The sequence below is a fragment of the Episyrphus balteatus genome, chromosome 1, assembly GCF_945859705.1.
Source record: "Episyrphus balteatus chromosome 1, idEpiBalt1.1, whole genome shotgun sequence".
NCBI lineage: Eukaryota > Metazoa > Arthropoda > Insecta > Diptera > Syrphidae > Episyrphus > Episyrphus balteatus.
Window position 1 is genome coordinate 135,339,692 of NC_079134.1, and position 24,384 is coordinate 135,364,075.

The 24,384-nt window shown below is 32.2% G+C and overlaps 1 protein-coding gene across 6 annotated transcripts in view; it reads right to left on the minus strand.

The window, feature by feature from the left end:
- LOC129905660 (myosin heavy chain, non-muscle) overlaps window positions 1-24,384 on the minus strand; it is a 70,736-nt gene that overhangs the window by 43,177 nt on the left and 3,175 nt on the right. For all 6 annotated transcript variants that reach the window (XM_055981190.1, XM_055981191.1, XM_055981189.1 and 3 more), the window contains 2 exons: window positions 20,712-21,185; window positions 1,466-1,681 (listed from right to left, as the gene is read on the minus strand). In XM_055981190.1, the coding sequence (XP_055837165.1) occupies window positions 1,466-1,681; window positions 20,712-20,846 (351 nt within the window). In that variant the 5' untranslated portion in view covers window positions 20,847-21,185. The remainder of the gene's footprint in view (window positions 1-1,465; window positions 1,682-20,711; window positions 21,186-24,384) is intronic.

The window sequence follows — 24,384 nt, forward strand, 5'->3', positions numbered from 1 at the left end:
TTAAAACAATAATGAATAAGAATCTTGAAATCGGCAATAATTTTGTTTTTATAATTGCATAAAAACATACCTATGTACATACAAATATATTTTTATATAAAATAAAAATTAAAAAATCAAGCTACAAATTAAGACATTAATTCGAACAATTTGAAAATCATGACTTTTATTCTTGCAGTCGTTTGTTTATTTATTTTGATTTCAATTTTTCTTATTTTTAATGGGTGTCGCAGCTGCCAGTGTTATGGGATTGTTGGCACTTGTTTTACAAATGAATAAATTAACGCACACGCCATAGAGTTCTGTACATTAATTTGTTTGTTAATTAATCCTCTGCTCATTTCCCTATGACTTATTATTTGTTGAAATTGGATACATATTTTATAAGTGATATTTTTTTTATTTTTAAAATAATTGGTATTTAGTTTGATGCGCCAATTTATGTGGTTTATTGAAAGGAATATTTTCTTAATTGATTTATTCAAATAATTTGAAGGTTAAAACTGAAATCATATCAATTTCAAGGAAAAACGCGTACAGAAACTATATATGTAGAAGTTGTTCTTGTTTGGTTCAATAAAGTTTACAAACAGATCCAAAAAAAAAAACCAAAAAATATTCCTTTTGTAAATGCAGTTAAAGAACAGAACCAAAAGAACAAATAATCGTTATTTCGAGTAATTCGAAGATAGAATTCCAAGAGCAATAAAATTAATTGTCAGTTTTTTAGGAAAATACTGGAGCGAAATCGGCTATTGTTATCGAAAGAATATCGAAAATTGAGGTGAAAATTAAGTTTTATTGGACCTAAAATCTGAAAATCTAAAGATGCATACGTCTTTTTTTTCAAATAAAATGCAAATTGTTCTTACGACATGTTTAAAACTAAATAGATCTGATCTAGTAGTTTTACTTGTTATGAAATATTCTAATTCAATTAAAGAAGGAGGCGAGCGCCACTTAAACGCTATACTGAAGAACGATAATGTACCTAGAATGCTTTCCCTCTTTTATAATTATTTTGTTTTCTAAGATAAGAACTTTTTGATCTTGAATGTCATGTGAAAAAAAAAATATAAATGAAAGTCATGCATTGAGTTCGAAAAAAAAGGTGGACGTAGTTTTACTTTTTTTTGTTTTGTATCAAACAAGGGGAACTACTTAGACATCGACTTCGACAGTCTTTCATTATTGACCAGGAATAAACATCACTGGTACCTATAATGTAATCAAATATTTACTTTTGCTTTTTTTTTTGGAATATACATAATCCACACAAGCAACTCTATCTGACACATCGGGCGGCTTGAAGTTTTATTGTATTTGCCTAATCATCATTTTCGGAATATTGTGATTTCTATTGAAAAAAAAAATCAATTATCAATAGAGTATGTTAAGGTAGAATGGGGAGTAAGGAACGGGGATTTTTAAGGTTTGTTTTTATTTAATAATTAAAAGTACTTACGTATATGAGACCAGAATAATATCTGTCTTTGATGTTATGTAAGACGGATGCTTCATTGAGGCAAGTCAATTCGGCCATATCTTCGACTTTGTCGAATTTAGGCGGATTCATTTTTTGTATGTCATCACGAAGGACCATCACACGTTTGCCAGTTTCGGCAAGATCAACTTCAACCTCATCGCCTTGTTCGCGTTTGATGCTTGCTGCAACAAAGCCCTGAAATTAAAGAAAAATAAAAAAAAAAAATGAAAATTGGTACAAAAACAAATTTTTAAAACTATTTTATTTTATTTATTTTTTAAAATGAAAACATTAAAATTCTTCATTGTTGTAAATATCGTGACTTAGTTATTAAATGTCAATTAAAATTCTTTGTTTGGCTAAATTAGCTTCTTACTGGTTTGAGGTTTTTAACCTGGTATATAGTGACTCAAGCCAGATGGTAATTGACGACAATAAAAATAACAATCAAAATATTTTACTAAGGTCCAATGTATTCACACTCCATTAAATTTAAAGTCGCCATTAAAAAAGGGAAATTTTAAAATTTGTATGCGATTTGACAGTTTTATAATTTTTAATGGAGCCTTTAAAAATAATGGAGAGTGAATAAATTGGGCCTAATTATATTTAAATTAAGATGCTAATTTAGTTTATATTCATTCAAATATAATGCAGTTTGTTTTGATTTTTAAGAAATTAAACTTATACCACTTTCAAATATAACGACTCATATATCTCTCAGTTGAGTCAACTGTTTTCTCAAAGAATTTCATCCACCCTCTTTAAAATCTTACAAATTTCACAATAGGTCTGTTTGGGTACTGCCTTAAACAGAAATATTTCTACTTTTTTCAACATTTTTAGCCCAATTCCTGTTTGGGTACTCTGGAATGGTGTGGTTTTTTACATTATTTTTGTCAAAAAAAGAAATATTTCTGTTTTAGGCAGTACCCAAACAGACCTAATGTTGTACCTACAGAAAGTAGCCAAACAGACCTAATATTTGCAAATGGCGACAACTGTCAATTTTGTTTTCTCATTTACCGTTAGTTGAGGATAAAATTCTTAAATAGGTGTGTTCCATAAGGATTTTCTGAACTGTTCCAAACTGTTCTAGTTTTCTTTTCAATAATATTGAATGAAATAGTTTAGAATATTTCTAGTTCTTGCTTTTGAGTCAGAATAGGTAAGAACAAATTTGTGAAAACTGTCAAATTTTTTTAATTGTTGTTTGCTGTTCTGACGTTTCTAACAAAACTATTTTGTTTTATACTGTTCTGGTCACTATTTTTTATTGAACACAGCTAATATCACAAATGTCAAAATAAAGAAACAAAGAAGCCATTTTTCTCATAGGGTGAGACATTTTTCTCAAAGGGTGATCAGCTTTTGGCTCAGATTTTTAAACTTTAAAATCATTAATCATTCTAATTAAAAAAAATGTTAAAAGATATTGCAACAAACTTGTTAAACAACATTTTCCTTACAAAATAAACCAATTCGTCAGAATTTAAATGTGACAATTAATACGCATCGATTACGCACGTAATCAAAGGTCAGCCAGGTGGCTTTGGCTACGAACGACGGGTCTCCTAAAAAATGATTCACCACCCATTTTAATTGATTTGAAACAAAGAAGAGAGGAGCCTACTACATGCCACCATCAAATATCAAGAGAATCATCACACAAACAAGAATAACAAAAACCCAAAAAAAATCAAAATCAAATCCATTCAAGTTGTGGCTCTGATGATGATGGTGGTGTTGGACGTAATCAAGTGCATCGAAAGTGAAAATCTAAATTGTAGACAACTGCTGCCACACAACACAGCAGCAGCAGCAGCATGCATACCGCATTCCTTTCTAGTTAACGAACCGCAATTGATGCCTTCCTTTTTTCTGCTGGTCTATGTTCTCCTCCTTGGTTGTTGGTTGGTTTATTTTTATTATTTCTGCTTTTTGTTGTTGTTGTTTTTTTTTTAACTCTTTATCGGTCTGTCTTATTTCTCTCGTCGTCGTAACAAGGTTCTTACTTTTCCTTTACTTATTTTTCTTTAACACTCTCTCTCTAGTTCTTGCTTTACTTTATGCATAATTCAGTGTCTTGCATTGCGTTGGTTAATTGCATCGACAAAAGCAAAGAAAAACAACAACAAAAAAAAGAGTCTAAACCAGAACCAGCTATAAAGCAAGAAATCTCAACAAGAGTGAACGCCGGCCGCGTCGAGCCGCGACTATTTTTATCAAAAGCGTTGCATGCGCATTCAAGAAGAATGTAGTTCTTTGTTTTTACACACACTTGAAATGAGTGTGCTTGCTTGCTCTATACCTACAGCCTACCTTTCTCGTTGCTTCTTTATTATTCAGGAGTTGCCAAGATGCCAAAGTCGTTGTTCTTGTTTTGTTTTGTCTGTTTGTAGAGCAACACTATGAGAGAAAATGGGATTAGAGATATGGTATCTTTGCAATATAGAGTGTAGGTATACACAGCATTTTGGGATCATCAGCATGCCTATGCCTATACAAGTTCAAGGCTCTATAATGAAATTCCTTTAACTTGGTCTGAGAAAAAAAGAGGCACGTTTTTTTTTATTGTTTATGTGAACAAAAAATATAAGACCCAAACCACTTTGACCAAGCTCATAAAGTGCATAATTGCGAGGTCAATGACAGATTAATCTTTTTTCTGAATGCATGCCAAAATGTCGACCCACCCTCAAGTCATGAATTTATTGTGAAATATATAAAGTTTACGGACTTCGAATATGTTATTCACCTTGTATAGATCCTGGCATGATAATTCGGAAATCAGCAATAAAATAAAAACATAAGGCTACGTTGAGACTGGTTAATGCCAAAATCAACAAATGTTTGTTCTCTTCATATTCAATTTATATGTCAAAATGACAGTTTAGGGAAACATAAAATGCTCAAAGAGAAATGAAATCTTGACACAATTTTGAAGTTTATTTACTTAAGTCAAAATGAGTCATGAAATATATCTTAAGTTTTCATTACAGCACGTATTTTGTCAAAAACGACAATCATCTTGTTGGATGTCCATCTCTTTCATACTTTTGTAAACTCGTTTGTTTTATTTCTTTTAATTTTTATGTAACATTAGGTGTCAAAAATCGAAAGAGAAAAATGAATTCTTGAAAAATTATATTGAGGCAGGTTTTTAAGAGCCATTGAAAGAGCTTTGATTTGACTCCTTTTAAGTGCCTTAATGTGAACATACCTTAATTTGGTGTAACTTAAAATTTTTGAATTTCAAATTTTGAATTCAAAATAAAACCGAAATAAAATCAGTGAAAGAGCTTCGGCATCTGCTACAGCAGACAAGCATAACTAATTTCGGTTTGTGTGTGCTTTTTCACCTTGAATATAGATGGCAGGAAGGGTGCGGCATTCATGACGTTTATTTTCTTTCTTTTTTTTTTTTTGTTACTGCGCCACACACCCATTTAAGGCAGATTTAAACAATCTATAATAACTTATTGGAGGATTTTATATTTTTATTTTTTTTTTTATTATGGAGCCAATTGCAAAGAGACGAGACGAGACACACATTGCTTTGTGTTTTGTGGTCATGCAGAAAATTAACGAGCAGTGGGATTTGATTTATATATTGCTGTTGTCGAACAATAATTCATTTTTTTTTTCATTTTATTTGGAACATAACAAACCTACTTTACTTTAATTGAATTTATTTGTTTCGTATAAGGTCCTCTCTGCATAATTGTATGGCTTTTTTTGAAAATGCAAATTTTTATGATCAATTGCATCTTGCAAGTAATGCAGAATCAATCTCAAATTTGCATTATCCTACTCTTGTCAAACAAACGTCAAAAAATCTACATAATTGAAAGCGACATTTATGAAACAGTTTTTTAAAAGAACTAATTAATATAGAGAAACGGTTTAAAAAAAACTCCATTCCAAGACTGTGGCTACATGTGACTCAGTTCTCCAACACATCTCTCTGTTGCTTTTTCACTCGCACTTCATGGCGAAAAAGATTTGTCTTAAATGGATTTCCTTTTGTCACCGGGTGAGGGGGAAAGAAGCATAAAAATGTCAAAATGAGTCGGAATACTGATCCCAATTTAAAAAACGTCAAATTTACAAATAAATGCTAGTTTAATGAAGGTTTTTTTTTAACCCGCCGACTACAATTTGTTAGTATGTATATTGATAACCTAAACAGCTATTATTAGGGATTGGTAAGTTGAAATACGTTGCCGGTGGTCAAAATTTGAATCTAAGGTCAAGTAGTAGCCATTTTAATTTGTTTTTGTTATCACTGACTACTTGACGTTTAATTCTAACGTATTTCTCCCAATCGTCAATTACCGTTTTTGTTACTTTGTATCTGTCAGTTTTGACAAAATAAAGACTTTTACTTTTAATTTTGACAGATTTGGAAAATGACACATTGGGCTTCTGTTCAAGTAGAAGAATCATGTTTTTTTTTATATATTTTACGCGTACTGAAAGCAACTTTCTGTCTGACATGGTTTCTTTTCGAGATTAATTTCTACAATTTCCCAATGACATTTATTTTAGCTTTTTCCATATACATACTTTCCTGCTATTTTTGATTAAAAAAAAATATAATACCTATTTTGTCAGTTCTATAATTAAGTTTTACTTATTTTCTTTTGTTTAACTTTTTTTTCTAAATAGATAAGCCTGTTAGATTTGCACGAAATAAACAATGATTATTTTTATAGGTAATTATTTAATGATAACATTCCAAACTGGTGAATATTTTAATCGCGTATTCACCACAAATACTGTTGTTGTCATACAGATATCATAAGATATGAATGAAAACAATAAGCGCAAAGTAAACATTTTTCATAGTCTAATAATGCAGAATATACCTACAACTCAATTGCAAAAATATTAAAAAAAAAAGAAACAAAAAAAAAACATTACCGGGAAAAACACATGATGCAGCAGGTGGTTTGGAATAGTTAATGTAGCTGATGATAGCTGACACATTATCAATGATGATTGAGTTATCAATGCCGGGTTCTTTTTATAATTGCACTTTTCCGTTAAGTTTTTTTTTTTTGTTGTTGTAGGTATTTGTTTTCTATTACATTTTTATATTGTTTGATTACAAAACATGCTTGAAATACAGAAATGACAAATACTTTACAATACCTGCTTATTTTATTACAATTGAAGGAATTTATATAGCTAAATGTAAAGTATGTAGCTGTCTACAATTTAGATGACAACAGCATAAAGTACTCATGAGAATGTTATACTTCAAAGGAGCATAAAGCTTTTAAAATATGCGAATCGGCTTTTGCTTACATAGCAGTGTTGTTTAGGGTATTATAAAAGTAAATGCTAATTTTTGTGATTTTGATGGTTATTTGTTAACAAAATCACGTTTTCAATTACTTGTCAATATTCAATTGACATTCTATGTTTATGAGCTTTGTTTATAAAGACTTAAGTTGTATCACGGAGAATTTTTCAGTATCGGTACTACTTCTTGGTTTCGCGCCTATTATGGAAAATAAATGCAAATAAATAGTTCAAACACTGTTCGCTAATTTTTAGGGTGTTTAGTGGTCGTCATTTTTCAATTCAACTGCCTTTTTACTGTCAACAAGCTGGAACATTCGTAACTTTCTTTGATCTTTCAACAATTGGTTGCGTTCGGATCAACAAAAGTTGATCATCGCTGTTGATCAACACGTTTTCATCTACTCCACTTTGTTGATCAAGATTGTTGGTAATCGTAAAATTATCAACGAAGGCTTTCACGAATATTGTTTCATTTCCTCAAATAATTTTAGTTTCGATTTCTATATGTTCCACTGATAGACATGATTATTTCATTTACTTATAGGAAAATCTTTTTTCAGCTTCTGACCGTTTACCGTTCAAAATGTATCTCATCAAATCATGTTTAGAAATACATAAATTCAAATTGCTCAAAGTGTCTCAATAAGAATGAAAACCTTCAAAGTTTTTTCTTTTCTTTGGGTAGAAAAAAATATTTATTTTATTATTTAAAATATTGGTCTCACTCCACCGATTCATTTTGACGTTTCTGTGTTGCTTTCCCACTTTTCCTTCATGTGAAAGGAATCACAGAAACGTAAAAATGTATCGGCGGAGTAGTGAGTCCAATGTTAACACCGTCTTAAGATTTATTTTCAACTTCTTCTTGTGAAGCCGAGATAAAATTACTGTTTTTGTCAGTTTTGACAGCAAAAATGTTACATATGAACGTTAAATAACTTGTTTAGTTACTTCGTATATTTGAATCGTTACAAAACATGCTCATTTTTTTTCTTTTAATTAAATAAAACGAACATCATGCGTAACAAATGCAAATATTAATATTCCATATTAATTCTGTTTCACTTAATAACTATTTCTGCTGTTTCTCAACCATCAAAGTGCTAGGTTGCAAAGAAAAAAAAATCAAATTCTTTTGCAATATGTTCTTGTCTGTAACCTACATATATCTAGTTATTTTCTACATTATTTGATGGAAATGCATTTTACTTGTGTCTTTTTGAAGTCCTATACAAAAAAATATAATTATAAAATAAATAAAAAATACTTTGCATACTCGAGGTTCACATTATATTGAAGTTGGTTGACTGAGCTACTGTCATGGAAACTTGTCTCTCCCCTTTATTCTATTCTACTGTAGTAGTTCTACTATCAATTTTTTCTTGTCTCTCTCTCTTTTTATCTGTTACCTTCTTTTATTTTTATTTTATTTTATTTTATAAAAAAAAAAATTATAATTTTAAATACAAAGAGACATGTAGTGCGATTGACTGACTGAGTAAGGAAGTGGAACGCGCCCACATGTTCCACTTTTGAGTTTTTTTACCTCTTCACCATCGCCACCGTGTCATGTAGTAGTTTTTCTCCAATTTTTTTTTTTTTTTTTTTTCAAACTTTACATAGGTTTAAGTACTTTTTTTTTTAATGTGAGATTTAAAGTGGTTGTTGTATTTATAAATGCGGTGTGTAACCAAGTTGTTGTCGATTTTTATTAACGTTACAAATTTTGTAAGTTAGTGGATAATTTGCTGCTGCTGGTATTGTTTGCTTTGATGTTGCCATTTGTTGCAAGAGTAATTTGTGGTTCGTTCAATGTACCTAGTAGGTGAGAGGTGATGAAAAAATGTGTGCGGAGCAAAGTTCATTAGATGGCTTGAAGTGTTTTTGTTTTTTCAAGTTAATTGAAAGTCGATGTTAGAAAATTATTTTCAAGAGAAACTATTTTGAGAGGAATTTAAATAAAAAAATATATGTAATATTTGTCTGTTCTTAGCAAGAAGCAGAGAGAATTGGTGTTAAGCGTAATTTTGGGGTTTGGCCAACACTATTATAATTGAGTCTTAACCCTTTCGAACCCAAACTATGAAAATCAATATTAAAAAAAATTATTTCAGTACTATCGTTACAAAAACATCACAACCAAGAAATCTGAATAGCAAAAGTTATTCTCCAAAATAATAAATAGCAAAACTATGTGTAACATGCACTGCCTATGACCAACAAAAAGCCGGACAACTGAGAAAATAGATTTTTATATGTATAACAATAATGTATGCTTCTTCTTCCAAGGCAAAAAACAAAACATTTTCTGGATTAACATTGTTTATCTTTTTTTTCAAAATTATGATTATGAAAAATTTTAGCAAAAAAAAAATGTGAATTTCAGTTTTTTTTTTTTTGATAAAAAAAAGTATGATATTTGACTAACTTTTTGAACTAATCCAGTAACTATAACTAGACATTATTATCTTTCAATTATGCCATCGAAACCTAAAAAAATATTTAATGGAATATTTTTTACGAATTTTTAAATATATGTATGTTACATGAGAGTAACGCTGAGTCCGAAAGGGTTAAAGCTTAAACCAAAATCTAAGAGCCCGCTTTATTATTCCAGCAGGTGACATTTGAGTGGCAAATATTAAAAACTCTAGTGGATCCCCGCGACAGCGCAAATTTCTACGTCTACAGTTTTAGTTGAGATCATCTTATATGGGCTACTTCGTCATATTGTCTTTAAGAAATCCTATGGAGTAAGAACAATTTTGCTTTCCGCAAACGATATTCATAGCCAAAGCCAATTAAAAGCAAAATTGTCGACTTCTAGTATTTAGAGTTAGTAAAGAACCTGGACCATTCAAGTTTGAGGACCCTGTCGTCGGAATAACTGCCCGAAAAACCTCAAATATGGACAATCAAAGGTGTAGCGTTTGAGATGGCAAGGTCATGTGGTTTTGCAGTACAATGAAACCCACTTATTATTTGAGTTGGGACAAATTATACCAAAGGCAAACTTTCCTCCCAACAAATATACAGATGAGCTGATGTATGCTCCTTTCCAAGTTCTTGCTTAAAAAGTTATCCCAGAAGCCTATCGTAACAGCATCCTTAAACAGCATGTGTTTTCAATATCGCTTTTCGCTATTATAGAACTTTCAAACACTATTCCTGTTATAGGAACCTTAATTATAATCAATCGCTTTTATCACTGATATCAAAACTACGTTATAGAAGCATTATGTCGCTACATATAAAAATATTGATGATATCATAACAACGGCATGGGCAAATAACCTCATCAATAACTTCTAATTTTGTTTTCCAAGAAAAACCTTGTCGAACTAATGCCAACAACACTCCTTCCATAAATGTTTTTAATTAAAAACCTCAATATCGCAAAATTCTTAATCCCCGATAAGCAAATTATAAATAAAGTTTTATATAAAATGTTCTGATAATTATGAATATTCTTTATCCATTAAAATGACTCAATGATTCCTTCATTAAAGCATCATCAGTTTAAGAGTTAAAAGAATTTTACACAAAAAATTAATACTAATTTTGCAAATGACAGAAAAACAACAACCAATTTTACACACAAAGAAAGAACGGTTCATAATAATTTTATATTAGTAAAATATTCTTCCGAATTAATTTTCTGTTCATTGACTCTTGCGATGCATCATTGTCATCTTTACGAGAATTTTGGATTTGCATTCAAGAGTTTACATAACAAACCATCAGGAAAGACTTACAAAACAAGAGAAAACATTACAAAAGTTCAAAGACCCATTTGAAAGGTGATAACTTTTTCAAAAAAAAAAAAAAAACAAAAAAACCGTAACACTACAAAAAAAAAAAAAAAAAACAAGTCACGGTTGTTTTTTTTTTGCGTTTTCTCAAAAACTGGTTCCATGTTACCATATCAATAGGTGGACTTTGTGCCACACTTCATGGCCCCCACACACCGAATAAGGTTATAACTTTCGTACCAAATTCAAAAAGATACTTTTTTTTAAGTTTTGCATGTTAATTCAATTTGCTTGCGTTGTTGTTGTTGTTTTTGAGGGTGTGGGTATGCAGCAAGATATCTCTTTCCATCACTAACCAAAAACCAACTATCAACAACAACGAAAGCACACAAAAGTGTAATCTAGAATCACTCAGAGCCTCATTAAAACATAATTATTAGCCACTCTCTGGACGGGTGTGTGTTCTTTATTTCGTAAAGGAATGTTAAACAGTTTTAAATTAGAGCAACTGGCATAATTAGCTTATCATTTTTCAAAAACAGCTTTTGCGAGTGTTTTTTCTCTCTTTCTTTTATTGCAGAGCAATAAAAAGTAACAACAACACGAAAAAAAAACCATGCAACAATGAGCGAAAGCCGTTTAATTTGCAATCTTTTTTTTTATATTTTGTTCTTTTTTTTTTGTGAAAAGATTACACACATAAGGAACTTGTGGTACACAAAACGTAGATGTATGAAAAGGAAAAACCTTACATTGCCTGTCTGCTTGCCTCGAAGGCAAGAAGCTTGTCAAGCACCCAATAAGCATACATGGCAGTTGGATAAACACTCTGTTTGTATGGAATGAATGTCATATATACCCGAGAGAAGAGAGCTCATAGGATGCAGGAGAGCGGCGCAGTAGGAAGCGAGGAGGCGAGGGTATTTAGAAGTTGACTGGGTTCTGGTTCTCATTGTATGTTTTGGGTGGGTGATATGGCAGCGGACGACCGACGGATGCTGATGGTGGTGGTGATGGAGATGCCGCTGGTGCTGCTTAAGTTGCTGCACTTGGGTTCAATGACATTCCGTCAAAAACTTCTTCTTCTTCTTCATCCGCTTCTCAATATTGTACAACGACCAACATCATCGTCGAGGATAACGATGGCTTTTCGACTTTGCCGCTATTGTTGTTGTTGTAGCAAATGAGAAACTACTATGCTATTGCAGCAGCCAACCTTAGAGTCCATAGGCTTCATCTGCACCATTGGTATGTATGTAATTGTATACACTATATACTTATAACTTGGGCAGCAGTGATTTCTTCACAAGTTGTAAGAATATTTGGCAACATTCCAAGTCATCTTTTGACTGGCACAAAAGATTTTTGTTGGGTGGTAAGGCAGGCGCTAAGGTTTTAACTATAAGTATGTACTTCTACTATTTCATCTTAAAATATGAAACCAAGCTAAAGGACGAGGAAAACTTGTGTAGACGAAAAACTCTTAGAAGAGAAGAGAAATAGTAGTTGGTTCTGATCGAGTCTGTGAATTAACCTAAAAACGTCATTGGTTTCTTTCTTTCAATGAATGGAACGCGAAGGTTGTTAAAAACATAGTTTCTTTCTCCATTGTCTCGCGTAATAATTTGCTTAGCGGAAGAAAGAAGAAAAAAAATATCCTCTGGCTTGGAATTTTCATCCTGGAGTGTAACAATTAGTGTGCATAAGATTTCAGTTTGTTTAATCTTGAAAATATATTTTTAAAAAAAATTTAACATTCATCTTTTTTGGTTTATGCTATTTTTTATTTAAAAAATTGCAAGGAAGTTGAACTGATTATGACTCTAAAAATAGTTATTAAGATGAAGATTTATCTTGGTTTCGTTTTGACAAAAAAAAAAAAAAAAAAACTGTTTTTTTGATAAAAAAAAAATAATTGTAACGACTTTTATTTTTGTTTTGCTCATAATGAACTTGAAGAACCGAAAAAGTAGAAGGCAGACTTACTGCATTTCATTTTGATTAAAATGTTGATTTCAAATCAGGTACTGCTGCTGTATTGACTCATGAGATAATTATGGACTTCGAAATGTCTTTCTACAGTGGATAAATTAATTAGTTTTACCAAACCATGTACCAAATGTACAGTTTTCCAGAAACTGTCATATACATTAGGGCGTTCGTTATTTAAGGGTTTTCCGTGAATCAAGTCCCTTAAGGTATAAATATAACGGCTTTTACGGCCAATTTCTTCACAAAGGTCCTAAGTCAGCTTAGTACCCGGTCTAGCTAGACCAAGTCCTAGCACTAGTACTCGGTCCTAAGGAAAAGTTAGGACCCGAGCATTTCTTCACATATATAGGACCTGATCTAAATTTACAACGCAGTCCTAAGATTTAATATGTATAAAACTGGTCTAACTGTCATTCTGACAATATTTTGATGTGTAAAATAATTAATTCTGATATTTGAAATAATTTATTTTCACATTTGAGGGAATTTAACAAAATAAAGAAAGACAAAATGTAGAAAATAATAAAAGGACTATCAAAAAATGTAAAAACAAATGTGGTCAAACGTAACAAAGGCCAACAAGCAAAACAAATTCGATTAATTTATCAAGAAATTTCACAGTCAAGAATTAATTCCTGAGTGCTTAATTGTGTGATCTGGGTAATGTAAACAATTCTGAAATACAGGTCACCAAAAACGAGGAAGGTTTCATACAAGTAGGTACTCGAGATTTAAACGGAACGCAGATCCATATTAAGTTAACGACACTTTCGGATAGACGTTTGTACCTACATAATGATTATAATGTACCTACATAAAAAATTTATTTCAATAAAAAGAATAATTTAAAAGAACGCAGTCCTTATAGTGTCTTTTTTTTTTACTAAAATGCAACTCGCAATATTTTATCATGACTTATAGGCAAGTCCGAGGTATTAGCAAGAGTGTATAAATGATTTCCAGGTCGAGAAATTTAAAGATCATCTTTCCTGACTTGACTTTCCTGACTGGCCTGACTTAGCTGTCACTTTTAGGAAGATCGAACTTTTTTGGTTCTTCTTCATCAAGAAGTGTTCTCTTGCCCATTTTTTCCGTTCCGGCATTGCATTCGTCATTTCAAGTGTTTTGGGTAAGTTTTTAAAAATCGAACGATTTTGAAAATTACATAATGAATAAATTAACAAAAAACATTTTTCAAGCGAAACAATACCCAAGAAATTAATAAATCTGGCAGATTTCTCTTAAAAAGAATCAAATTCATTGCTTTTTTTCAAGTACTAACCGCTAAACTACCGATTTTGAGGTCCTAACAAATTACGAGTCCTAACTAATACTCGGTACCAATTTGACAGTACTAGGGCTTAGTACTTTTGTGAAGAAATAACTTGGTACCGATTCGAGTACTAATAATTGGTATAATAACCAGGTACTAGGCGATTTTGAGGATCTAGCTAGGACCAGGTCCTAACTAGTACTCGGTCCTAAACTGACAGTTTTAGGACTTAGTACTGTTGGAGATACATTTACACTGTGTTTTTAGAAACACTTTTCAAATTGAATTTTAGAAAAGTATGCTTTGCATACGTACTTTGAATTTTATGTTTTAAATATTTTCATTCTTCTAATTGTTCTTAAACAGAAATAAACAAATTTCTTCTTGTTTTAAATTGAGCTGGTTATTATTTTCTACAGGTTATTGGCCCAGAAATCACGTTTTTAAAATATCAGAAGTTTTGTTTATTTGCAATTTGATTTCATAATGGCTGAAGGGACGAAGTTCAATCTGACTAAATTGAATAATGCAAATTATTCAATATGGAAGTTCAAGCTCGAACTTTTGCTTATAAAAGAAGGTCTGTGGGATGTCGTCAATAAAGCGAAGCCAACTTTTGCTGCGGAAAATGTTGCTGCTGAATTAGAATGGGAAAAGGGAAACAACCAGGCGAAGGCACTTATCGGTTTGCTGGTGGAAGATGGACAGCTTGTTCATATTAGAAGAGCGTCTTCCGCAAGAGATGCTTGGTTGGCTCTGAAGACTTACCATGAAAAGTGCACTCTCAGTCATAAGGTCCATTTGATGCGCAAGATTTGCAACTTGAAATTAGAAGAAGGTGCTGATGTTCAGAATCACATAAATCAAATGACGGAGTTATTTGATAAATTGCGAGACATCGGTGAAGAACTGCTTTCTGAAACTTGGAGAGTTGCTATGCTTCTTAGTAGCTTGCCAAGAAGCTATGATACTCTGATTACTGCACTCGAGACACGTCCGGAGGCAGACTTGACTTATGATTTAGTCCAGTCTAAGTTGTTGGAAGAGTTCAGTCGTCGAAATGAACCAAGTACAGAAACCAAAGAATCAGCACTGAAAATAAGCGACAAAAGAGAAAAGAACTGTTTCTTCTGTAAAGAAAAAGGTCACTTCAAGAAAGATTGCATTCAATACAAAAAGTGGAAGTCAAAGTCAAGTAAATCCAGAGTTGATCAGTCTCAAGCACATAAAGCAAACAAAGTTGAAACGAGTCCTGAGTTTTTATTCATGGTTTCAAAAGACGTGGGTGGCTGGATTATTGACTCTGGAGCTACATGTCACATTTCAAGCAACAAGCGTTTCTTTACCGACCTAAATATGAAACATCATGAAAAAATAAATGTTGCGAATGGCAATGAAGTGAAAACTGAAGGACGAGGAAGTGGAATCATACAATTTCTCAATCAGAATAGTGAAGTATCTTCAGTAACTTTACATAATGTTTTGTATATTCCAGAAATTGGGGGAAATTTGTTGTCAGTTCGAAAACTTGCCGAAGAAGGTTTTACCGTTGATTTCAAAAAGGATTTATGTGAAATCAAGCATAAGGGTCGACAAGTTGCTGTTGCGGATCTTCAATCAAGTCTTTATAAGTTACGGGAATACAATAAGGTGTATTCAGCATGTGAGCATAAGTGCAATTGTATTCACTATTGGCACAGGGTTTGCGGACATCGTGATCCTCAAGTTGTCAAAGAAATGGTTTTAAACGGACAAGTTGATGGGGTTGAATTGGTTGATTGTGGCATAAAGTGTCGATGTGAGATATGTTTGCAAGGCAAGACAACCCGATTACCATTTCCGAAACAATCAAGTACTAAAACTTTTGCTCCTCTTGATCTGATACATTCAGATGTTTGCGGGCCAATGCAAACAGTTTCACCAAGCGGCAAGCGTTATATGGTAACCTTTATCGATGACTTTACTAGATATACCATGGTTTATCTACTGAAGCATAAATCAGAAGTCTTGTCAAAGTTAAAGGAATATGTGGAAATGGTGAAAAACAAGTTCCAGCGGAAACCAAAAATAATAAGGTCAGATCGAGGAGGAGAGTATACGGCTAACGAAACAGTGCAGTACTTGAAAGGTCAAGGTATTCAAATTCAATATACTGCAGCATATACACCCGAGCAGAATGGCGTTGCAGAACGCAAGAATCGAACACTGATTGAGATGGCTCGTTGTATGTTGTTAGATGCTGGTTTGCAGTACATGTTTTGGGGAGAAGCTGTTGTAACTGCTAATTACATACAAAATCGTTTACCGACAAGAGCAGCAGCAGTAACTCCGTATGAAGGGTGGAATAATTCGAAGCCAGGTATTCAACATTTCAAAATATTTGGTTGCAAATGTTTCGTTCATATTCCAGCTCAAAAGAGACAAAAGCTAGACAAAACTGCTGCCCAAATGATATTTGTTGGATATGATGAACAGTCGAAGGCTTATCGCTGCTACAATCCGTCAAATAAGCAAGTAGTTGTAAGTCGAGATGTTCAGTTCGTAGATTTCAATGAAACACTGGAAAGTGGGGTATCCAACACAGCATCAATTGAGGTTAGTCAAAAGAAGCAAAGTGAGCCAGAATATGTGGAGATAGAAACGGATTTTAATTTGAAACCAAGTGATGTTCCTCCTGACACTATAGAACAAGATGTTGAGCAAAGTACTTCTCATCAACAAGAGGCTCCAGTTCTAGAACAGCAAGAAATTGATGTGATTCCATCAGATGTTAGCATTAGGCGTTCTGAAAGATCAAATAAAGGGGTTCCACCGATTAGACTAATCGAAGAAGTAAATGTTGTACAATGTACTGATAAGGAACCAAGGAACCTGAAGGAGGTCATGTCTAGCAATCAGAAAGAACATTGGCTTGATGCTATGAAAGATGAGATGGAGTCATTGAAAGAAAACCGGACTTGGGTGTTATGTGAGTTGCCAAAAGACCGAACTGCTGTGGGTAGTAAATGGGTTTTCAAATTAAAAACGAATTCGAATGACAATGGAAAGCGATTTAAGGCTCGTCTAGTTGCCCAGGGTTTCTCACAAAAATATGGCACTGATTACGATCAAGTATACGCACCAGTTGTTAAGATAACGACATTTAGAATATTATTGTCTATCTCTGCAATAGAAGGGTTTGTCGTTCAACACTTGGATGCCAAAACAGCATTCCTGAATGGTGACTTAAAAGAAACAATTTACATGAGGCAGCCACCAGGTTTTGAAGTCGAAGGAAAGGAGCAGTTGGTATGTTTGTTGAAGAAAAGCATCTATGGGCTGAAACAAGCAGCAAGAGCTTGGAACGAGGCAATACATACAGTTCTCATAGGTGCTCATTTTCTTCAAAGCAACGTTGATACTTGTTTCTATTCGAAGGAGGAGAAGGGTGAGTGGTGCTTCATTCTAATTTATGTTGATGATATCATTGTGGCGAGCAAATCAAAACACTTGATTCATTCAACGGAGAAGATACTATCAGCAAAGTTTATAATGAAGAATTTGGGTGACATTAAGAATTTTTTGGGTTTAAAAATTGACAAAGATAAAAATGGTAACTATAGTTTAAATCAAGAAAGCTATATCCAGCAAATAGCAAGCGATTTTGGTCTGGCCGACTCAAAATATTCAAAAGTTCCAATGGACCCAAATTACGGAAAGCAGATTGATGATTCCGAAGTTTTGATGGATAACGGTAAATATCAAAAACTAATTGGCTGCCTTCTATATGTTTCAGTGAACACAAGACCTGACATATCTACAAGCGTTTCGATTTTGGCACAGAAGGTCAGTCAACCCAAACAAAACGATTGGAATGAGCTCAAACGGATAGTTAAATATCTCAAGGGCACATCAAAGGTAAAGTTGTTACTAAGTGAAACCGGAAACAACAAAGATCGACTTCTTCACGGTTATGCGGATGCGAATTGGGCCGAGGATAGAGTCAACCGAAAATCCAATAGTGGCTACTTATTTAAGCTAAACGGTGGTGTAGTGAGCTGGTCATGTCGTAAACAAACTTGCGTAGCACTTTCGTCTACTGAAGCCGAGTTCATTGCATTATCAGAGGCGTGTCAAGAAGCATCATGGATTAGACGTTTGTTGATAGAAATGCAGCAGAATGTATGTGGTCCAACGACTATATACGAAGACAACCAAAGCTGCTTGAAATTGATACAAGAAGAACATTTTTCGAATAGAACCAAACATATAGATACTCGGTATCATTTCGTAAAAGATTTTATCAAGAAACAGAACGTAGTATGCAAATATTGTCCAACAGAATCAATGCTTGCTGATTTACTTACAAAACCATTGGCAGCTGGAAGACACAAGATGCTTCGTGAAAGATGTGGTCTAGTTGAGTAAATGAGGAGGAGTGTTGGAGATACATTTACACTGTGTTTTTAGAAACACTTTTCAAATTGAATTTTAGAAAAGTATGCTTTGCATACGTACTTTGAATTTTATGTTTTAAATATTTTCATTCTTCTAATTGTTCTTAAACAGAAATAAACAAATTTCTTCTTGTTTTAAATTGAGCTGGTTATTATTTTCTACAAGTACTTGGGTGAAGAAATGAGTTGATACCGATTTGAGTACTAACTTTAGGACTAGGCCCGGTATTAGCGTTAGGACTCTGTGAAGAAATTGGCCGTTAGTGTTTTTAATCAATTTTTGAAATCATTTTTATGTGGAGCTAGCAGTTGGGAGTAAAGCAGGTTTAACACTCTAAGGTCTTAGCCGACAATGTTTCATAAAAATACGATAATATAATAAAGCTGATACTGTCCTAAAGATCATCTTAAAAGATTCACTTACTGCAATATAGAAAGATTGAAACCTATCTAAAGTCCAAAAAGTTTTTGAACTTTGTTTCACTTTTATGAGTAGGTACAATAGTCTTTGGACTTTACTGCCCTCATCTATTTTTTGAAAAAATCACTTGAAAATGTGCTTGTCAGTCGGCAGAACCAAAGTGTGAGCGTGTCTGACTCCTTAAATAGGACCTAAATTCATTAGAATTTAAAAAGTAGGTCATCTAAAGTAATAGAAAGAAAAAGATTACTGAGGGCCATTATTTTTCACTATTGCTCAACTTGAAGCAAAATCTCGAGTTTCCCAACTTGAAAGTTGACTTTGACTCGAGAGTTCAAACGCAAGTTGTAATTTCTTTTTATTCACACAGAATTTCTTTTTATTCACACAGAGAAATTAAAAAAAAATCTGAAGCAAACTCTCAAGTTTGGTCGGCAAACTTTTACTTTTTAGGGATTTTGAGAAAACTTGACGTTGATCAACTCTCAAGTTTAAAGTCGAAAGTTGAAAACGTCAACTTGGAGTGAATAAAACCGATTTCGGAAGTTATGTTCAACTCCGAGTGAAAAAAATGGCCCTGAGTCTACGAACATCAAATACCTTTGAATAACTTATTTTAATTTTTCTGATCTATTTGTACTTATTTTACTTATCTTTTAAAAATGTGTTACGATTCACTAAGTACAATTGGCGAATGTGATTAGTAAGTATATTGTAGTTCATATTCCATATATCATGGCGTACTCAAATCCTTGGATTCGCCTTTAATTTTTTGTACCTACTACAATTCACATTTATACATTAGCGATCTGTTCTTTTTTTTTGCGGTCTGTTGAGTGAAGACGCTCTTAAGCCATTAAAAACATATCTACTGTACTGTCAAGCATGTTTTTGCAACAAACTTTATTTGATGTTTGCTTTTTTTGTATACCTACGTAACTTGCTGACAGTAACCAATTTATTTTTTTTTTCTCAAACAAAAAATCTTACTTAACACTCCACAACTCATAGCCAAATTTCTAAAAAATTAGCAATTCGTTAAGCGTTTGGTTTGTCGCAAAAAAAATAAAAACCATTATGAGGTTTAAAATCCAATGGTACTTCAAGACAACAACTATAAAGCGATATGTAGATACTCAAATTTGACTTTACATTGCTTCGTACACTCATACATATGTACCTTACCTACCATTACATTTAACTATGTAGAATAGATACCAGGTACCTATTTCAACAAACTAGATAAAACTGATTCGTTTACTTTTTTATGAATCATTAAAAAAAAAAAGGTGTTTTCAAATTTGTTCATTCTATTTTCTATCAACAGCTTTTATCGTTAGTGGTTTGTATATATATTTTTTTTTTTATTATTATCAGAGTAGGTACCTACATTTATACATTTGTATATGTATTTTTCTTGTCTCCTTTCAAGTCGAATTGGAAAATTTTTCCACTTGTAGTTTCAGTTGTAGGATAGTACTACGACAACGAATGAGTAGAGAGTAGACAAAGATACAACAAAAATACGAAAAATATTCAATCCATTTTGCTTACAAATCCATCTTCTTAAACCAAAAAACCCAACCCAACCTAACAACAGCTCCTCCATCATCATTACCAAAAAGAAGACCAAACAAAAAAGAGAAATTTTTGTATTGTAGAGTGAAAAATCTTTGTTTTACTCGACTCTACTCTGCTCTACTCAACGATAACGACAACGATAGCTACGACGACGGCAAAGTCTACGACGACGACGACGACGGACGCCCCCATCATCATCATCATCATCATAGTCGTCGTCGTCATCGCCATCGACATAATCGCGTATTGTGTGTGGTTTTGACTTTATTCTTTTGGTTGTTGTTGTTGTTGCTCTATCACTGTCGGTTTGGATTTTTACTTGTTTTTTTTTTTTTTGTAACCGTCTACAAATTCAAATTTAATGAAAGAACTGGGCATGAACTATTTTTGTTGTTAGGGTACAAATAAAGAAAAAATAGAGTATTAAATAGATTATATAGATATATTAGTAACAAACCTGGTTTCCATTGGGCACCCAAACCAAACGTTTTTGTGTCCATTCCGCCTGTGTTGCTGGATCATTGAATTGATTCCGTTCAACCGATAGATATTTCAATTCGGGATCGTTGCGATCACTAATTTCATCTCCCATTGTTAGGTTTTGGTTGTTGTTGTTGTTGGTTTTTTGTTGTTTTATTTGTTGGTTGGTTGGTTGGTGTTGTTGTTGGTTATTTAAGTTGTTTATTCCTGAATTATTTGATATTTCTTTTTCTTTAATTCACACACACAATGTAGGTAACCAAAAAGAGAGACACCGGTTTGTTGTTGTTTTGGTTATCGTTGTTGTTGTTGTTGTTGTTGGTTGTTTTAAAAACAATAAACTTAACTTTCTTGTTTCAATTTTATAAAAATCACGCACAGCGCACACAATTTTTTTCTTAATTTATTTTTCCTTAAAATTTGTTATAAATTACTTTTTTTTTTGTTTCAACTATTTAAAAAAAAAGGATAGATTATTTCATTAAAATTTGTTATCGATAAAAATTTTTAATCTTTGTCGCCCTTCTTGTGTTTGTATTTTATTTCATTTTTAAATTTAATTAAATAAAATGATTAAAAATTATAATCTGTCCTATTGCAGTTCTTTGTTCAGTTCATATCTACATTATCGTATCAACTTTAAAAAAAAAGTACCCACTTCCATTTCATCAAAGAATGGAAAAAAAAAAAAATAAATAAATAACCAGATTCAAATTTAAACACTTTGTTTAACCAATGAAATCTTCCTTCTTTTTTTATCGTTTCCTCTTTAAATTCAAATAAAATCCTGTTAATAAGTCGCACGAGAGTCAGAAATTAAATTGAAACGAAAAAAACAGACAGACTCTGGCACAGACAGAGAATACTGAGACAGAGAATCTATAAAGTATGTATATATAAATTCTATAATTGAAATATAATTAAAAAATTGAAAAGAAATTAATGTGGTAATTTACACAATAACAAATAAAATAAAGGGAAGAGGAGAAAATAAAGAGGCAACAATACACACATTGACTGAGACAGTGCAGACAATACAAACAGTATTGCCAGAGTTTGTTATGGAGTAGGGTGTGTGGAGTTGTGGACGATGTACCTAGTATAACAACGAGTTTACTGCCTTTTATATCACAAAGGATTATGTGGGTTTAACGACTATGTTTGAATGTTAAGCTTATAAGCTTTAAGTGAAATATTTCTGCGTTTGATTTTCCCAAAAAGATATATGTACCTATTATGTATCATCTACCTACCTAAATTTTACTTACAGCTGTGTTCAAAATAATAGTAGTGCCTGCAACAAAATAACATTTTTTATATTTACGGTGCTTCTCCGGTTAAAAATTTAATTTCTTTGATGTCAAAGTTTGTAACGGTCAATTACTAATAAATGTATCGTAGTTTTAAAATGAAAAAGAAGGTGCCAAATAATTTGTCATTGACCTTTGGTTTTTCTTTTTAATTTGACCTGTTCAAAATAATAGTAGTTAAAGTTATTTTTGAAGAATTTGAGAGCGGTTTATAACTTAGAATATTTATTTTTGGTTTAAAAGTAACTACTTATATAATTTGAACAATTTTTCAACAAAAAACGATTTGTTTCGGTTTTAATCTATTTAAATTTTGAAAAGCAAAACACTGCAGTTTGGATAACGGAAACTTATACGAAAGTTGCTTGATGAAGGAAAAACCTACTTGGAAGTTCAAGGTTATATTAGGATGCACCCCTACAATGGTAGCCAATGCAATAAACTCAACGAAAGACCCGAAACTCGAGGTAGAAAAAGAAAAAAGACCGTCGTAGACGACAGGCGTATTGTCCAGATGAGCAAAGTTGAACCTTCTGCATCGTCGTTTCAAATCCAGAAGGCTTTAAGCCTGGATTGCAGTGCTGAGTATCTGTGACGACTTATTTTTAAGGAAGCCAAAAAGGATACTTCAAATAAAGGGAGACAACTATTTTTTGTTGTCTTGAAAAAATAATGTTGATATTTAAATATATTTTTTGGAAGTTAAAATATTATAGAGATAACCAAACTTGGTGGTTATCCATAACACTACCCAACACACAAAATTTTTCTAGACCATTGTTAATAATTTCTGACTAAATAGGGGTCGTTGATTGCGAAAACAGCACAAGTTTTTTGAAGCAGTTCTAGTTTTTGAATTATTTTGAATACGCAATTCATACAATTTTTTTTAGTTTAATTTTTTTATTTTGCTTTCACAACTTAAATAAACGGATGTGATAAGAAAAACTTAAAAAAATTTATGAATTAGACATTTTTTATAGAGGTGGTTATTTTGCCATGTGATTTTACCCCAAAAACTAAGAAAGATTCAAGAGGTATAAGACCGAGATCCTGCAGCAGAATTATAGAGATAGTATCACTCAGGTGTTGCAGTCGCTAGTGGCCTAATAGAGACATTTGGAAATTCAACTGCTATAAAAATGCCAAAACATACTTGGCACCTTCAGCGATTTCAAAACATTGAATTGATATGCTTTAATGGTTTGCTTCTAACGATAAAATGCACTCAGAAACTTATACTTTAAGTGCATATTGCGTATATTTAGACAGAGTAGGTAAATTCTCCGCAATCTCATAAATTTGAACTTTGTACCTATGTATACAGTGGTGGCAAAATAATTAGAAACATCCTCCTTTGTTTACAAAATGTTATTTTTTTCTTACTATGTATAAATACAAAATATTTAACAATTTTTTAGCAAACACAAGTGATGATATAATGCTTGTTACATTTTAAGAAAAAAATTTTAGAATTTATCCAACAAAAGAAAAATAGTGCAAAAAATCTAAAATATAGTCCAATTTTGTGTGGAAATATAATTAGAAACACTGAGGAAAAATTACTAAGAAATATCCTGTTTTTGATTTTTAGCATTTAAATTTGCCAAACTTGCTCAATTAATTAAACGTACAATTAATAAAAAGGACTATCACCAACTAATTTCTATTAGTTGGTTAATGTGGTTGCAGTCCTCGAAAAATGACACATGTTCCAAAAAAATAATAAAACGTCCTTAACAATATTCCTGACACACCAACCCCTTATATTTTAGAAAAAGAAGGTGCAATAAAGAGGAGATCCTTAGTAAAACATCAAGCTCTTCAAATACCTCTGTTAAAAAATATTTCTAAAATTTTTTATTCATATTAAGAACATACAAACATTTTGAAAAGAAAGAGCGTGTTTCTAATTATTTTTCCACCACTGTATGTTTCACAGTTTCGTTTTTTATAAGAATTGCCATTACTCTAATAAGAAAATCCTGTGAAGCCAAATGTGAAAACAATTACAGAACTAGATGAGTTCAAGTTTCTGAAATCTCATAAATCTCATTAAACTCAATTGGGTTTTTCAAAAAAAAAATTGTTGTTGAATGGCCCAAAAATAATAGAATAAAAAAAATTATATATTTTAACCGATTTAAAAAAATTGTGATGTTTTTAATTCGACTGTATTTCTTCTTGCTTAACGGCCATATTATTCACAAGTTTAAAAAATACATTTGGATGTAAAGAACGTCAAATGTCAAAAATAAATCCATAATATTCACTACTTAAATCCAATCTTAAATCCAATTTTTTAAATGCAATCTCGTTAAATCCAAATAAATTTAAACT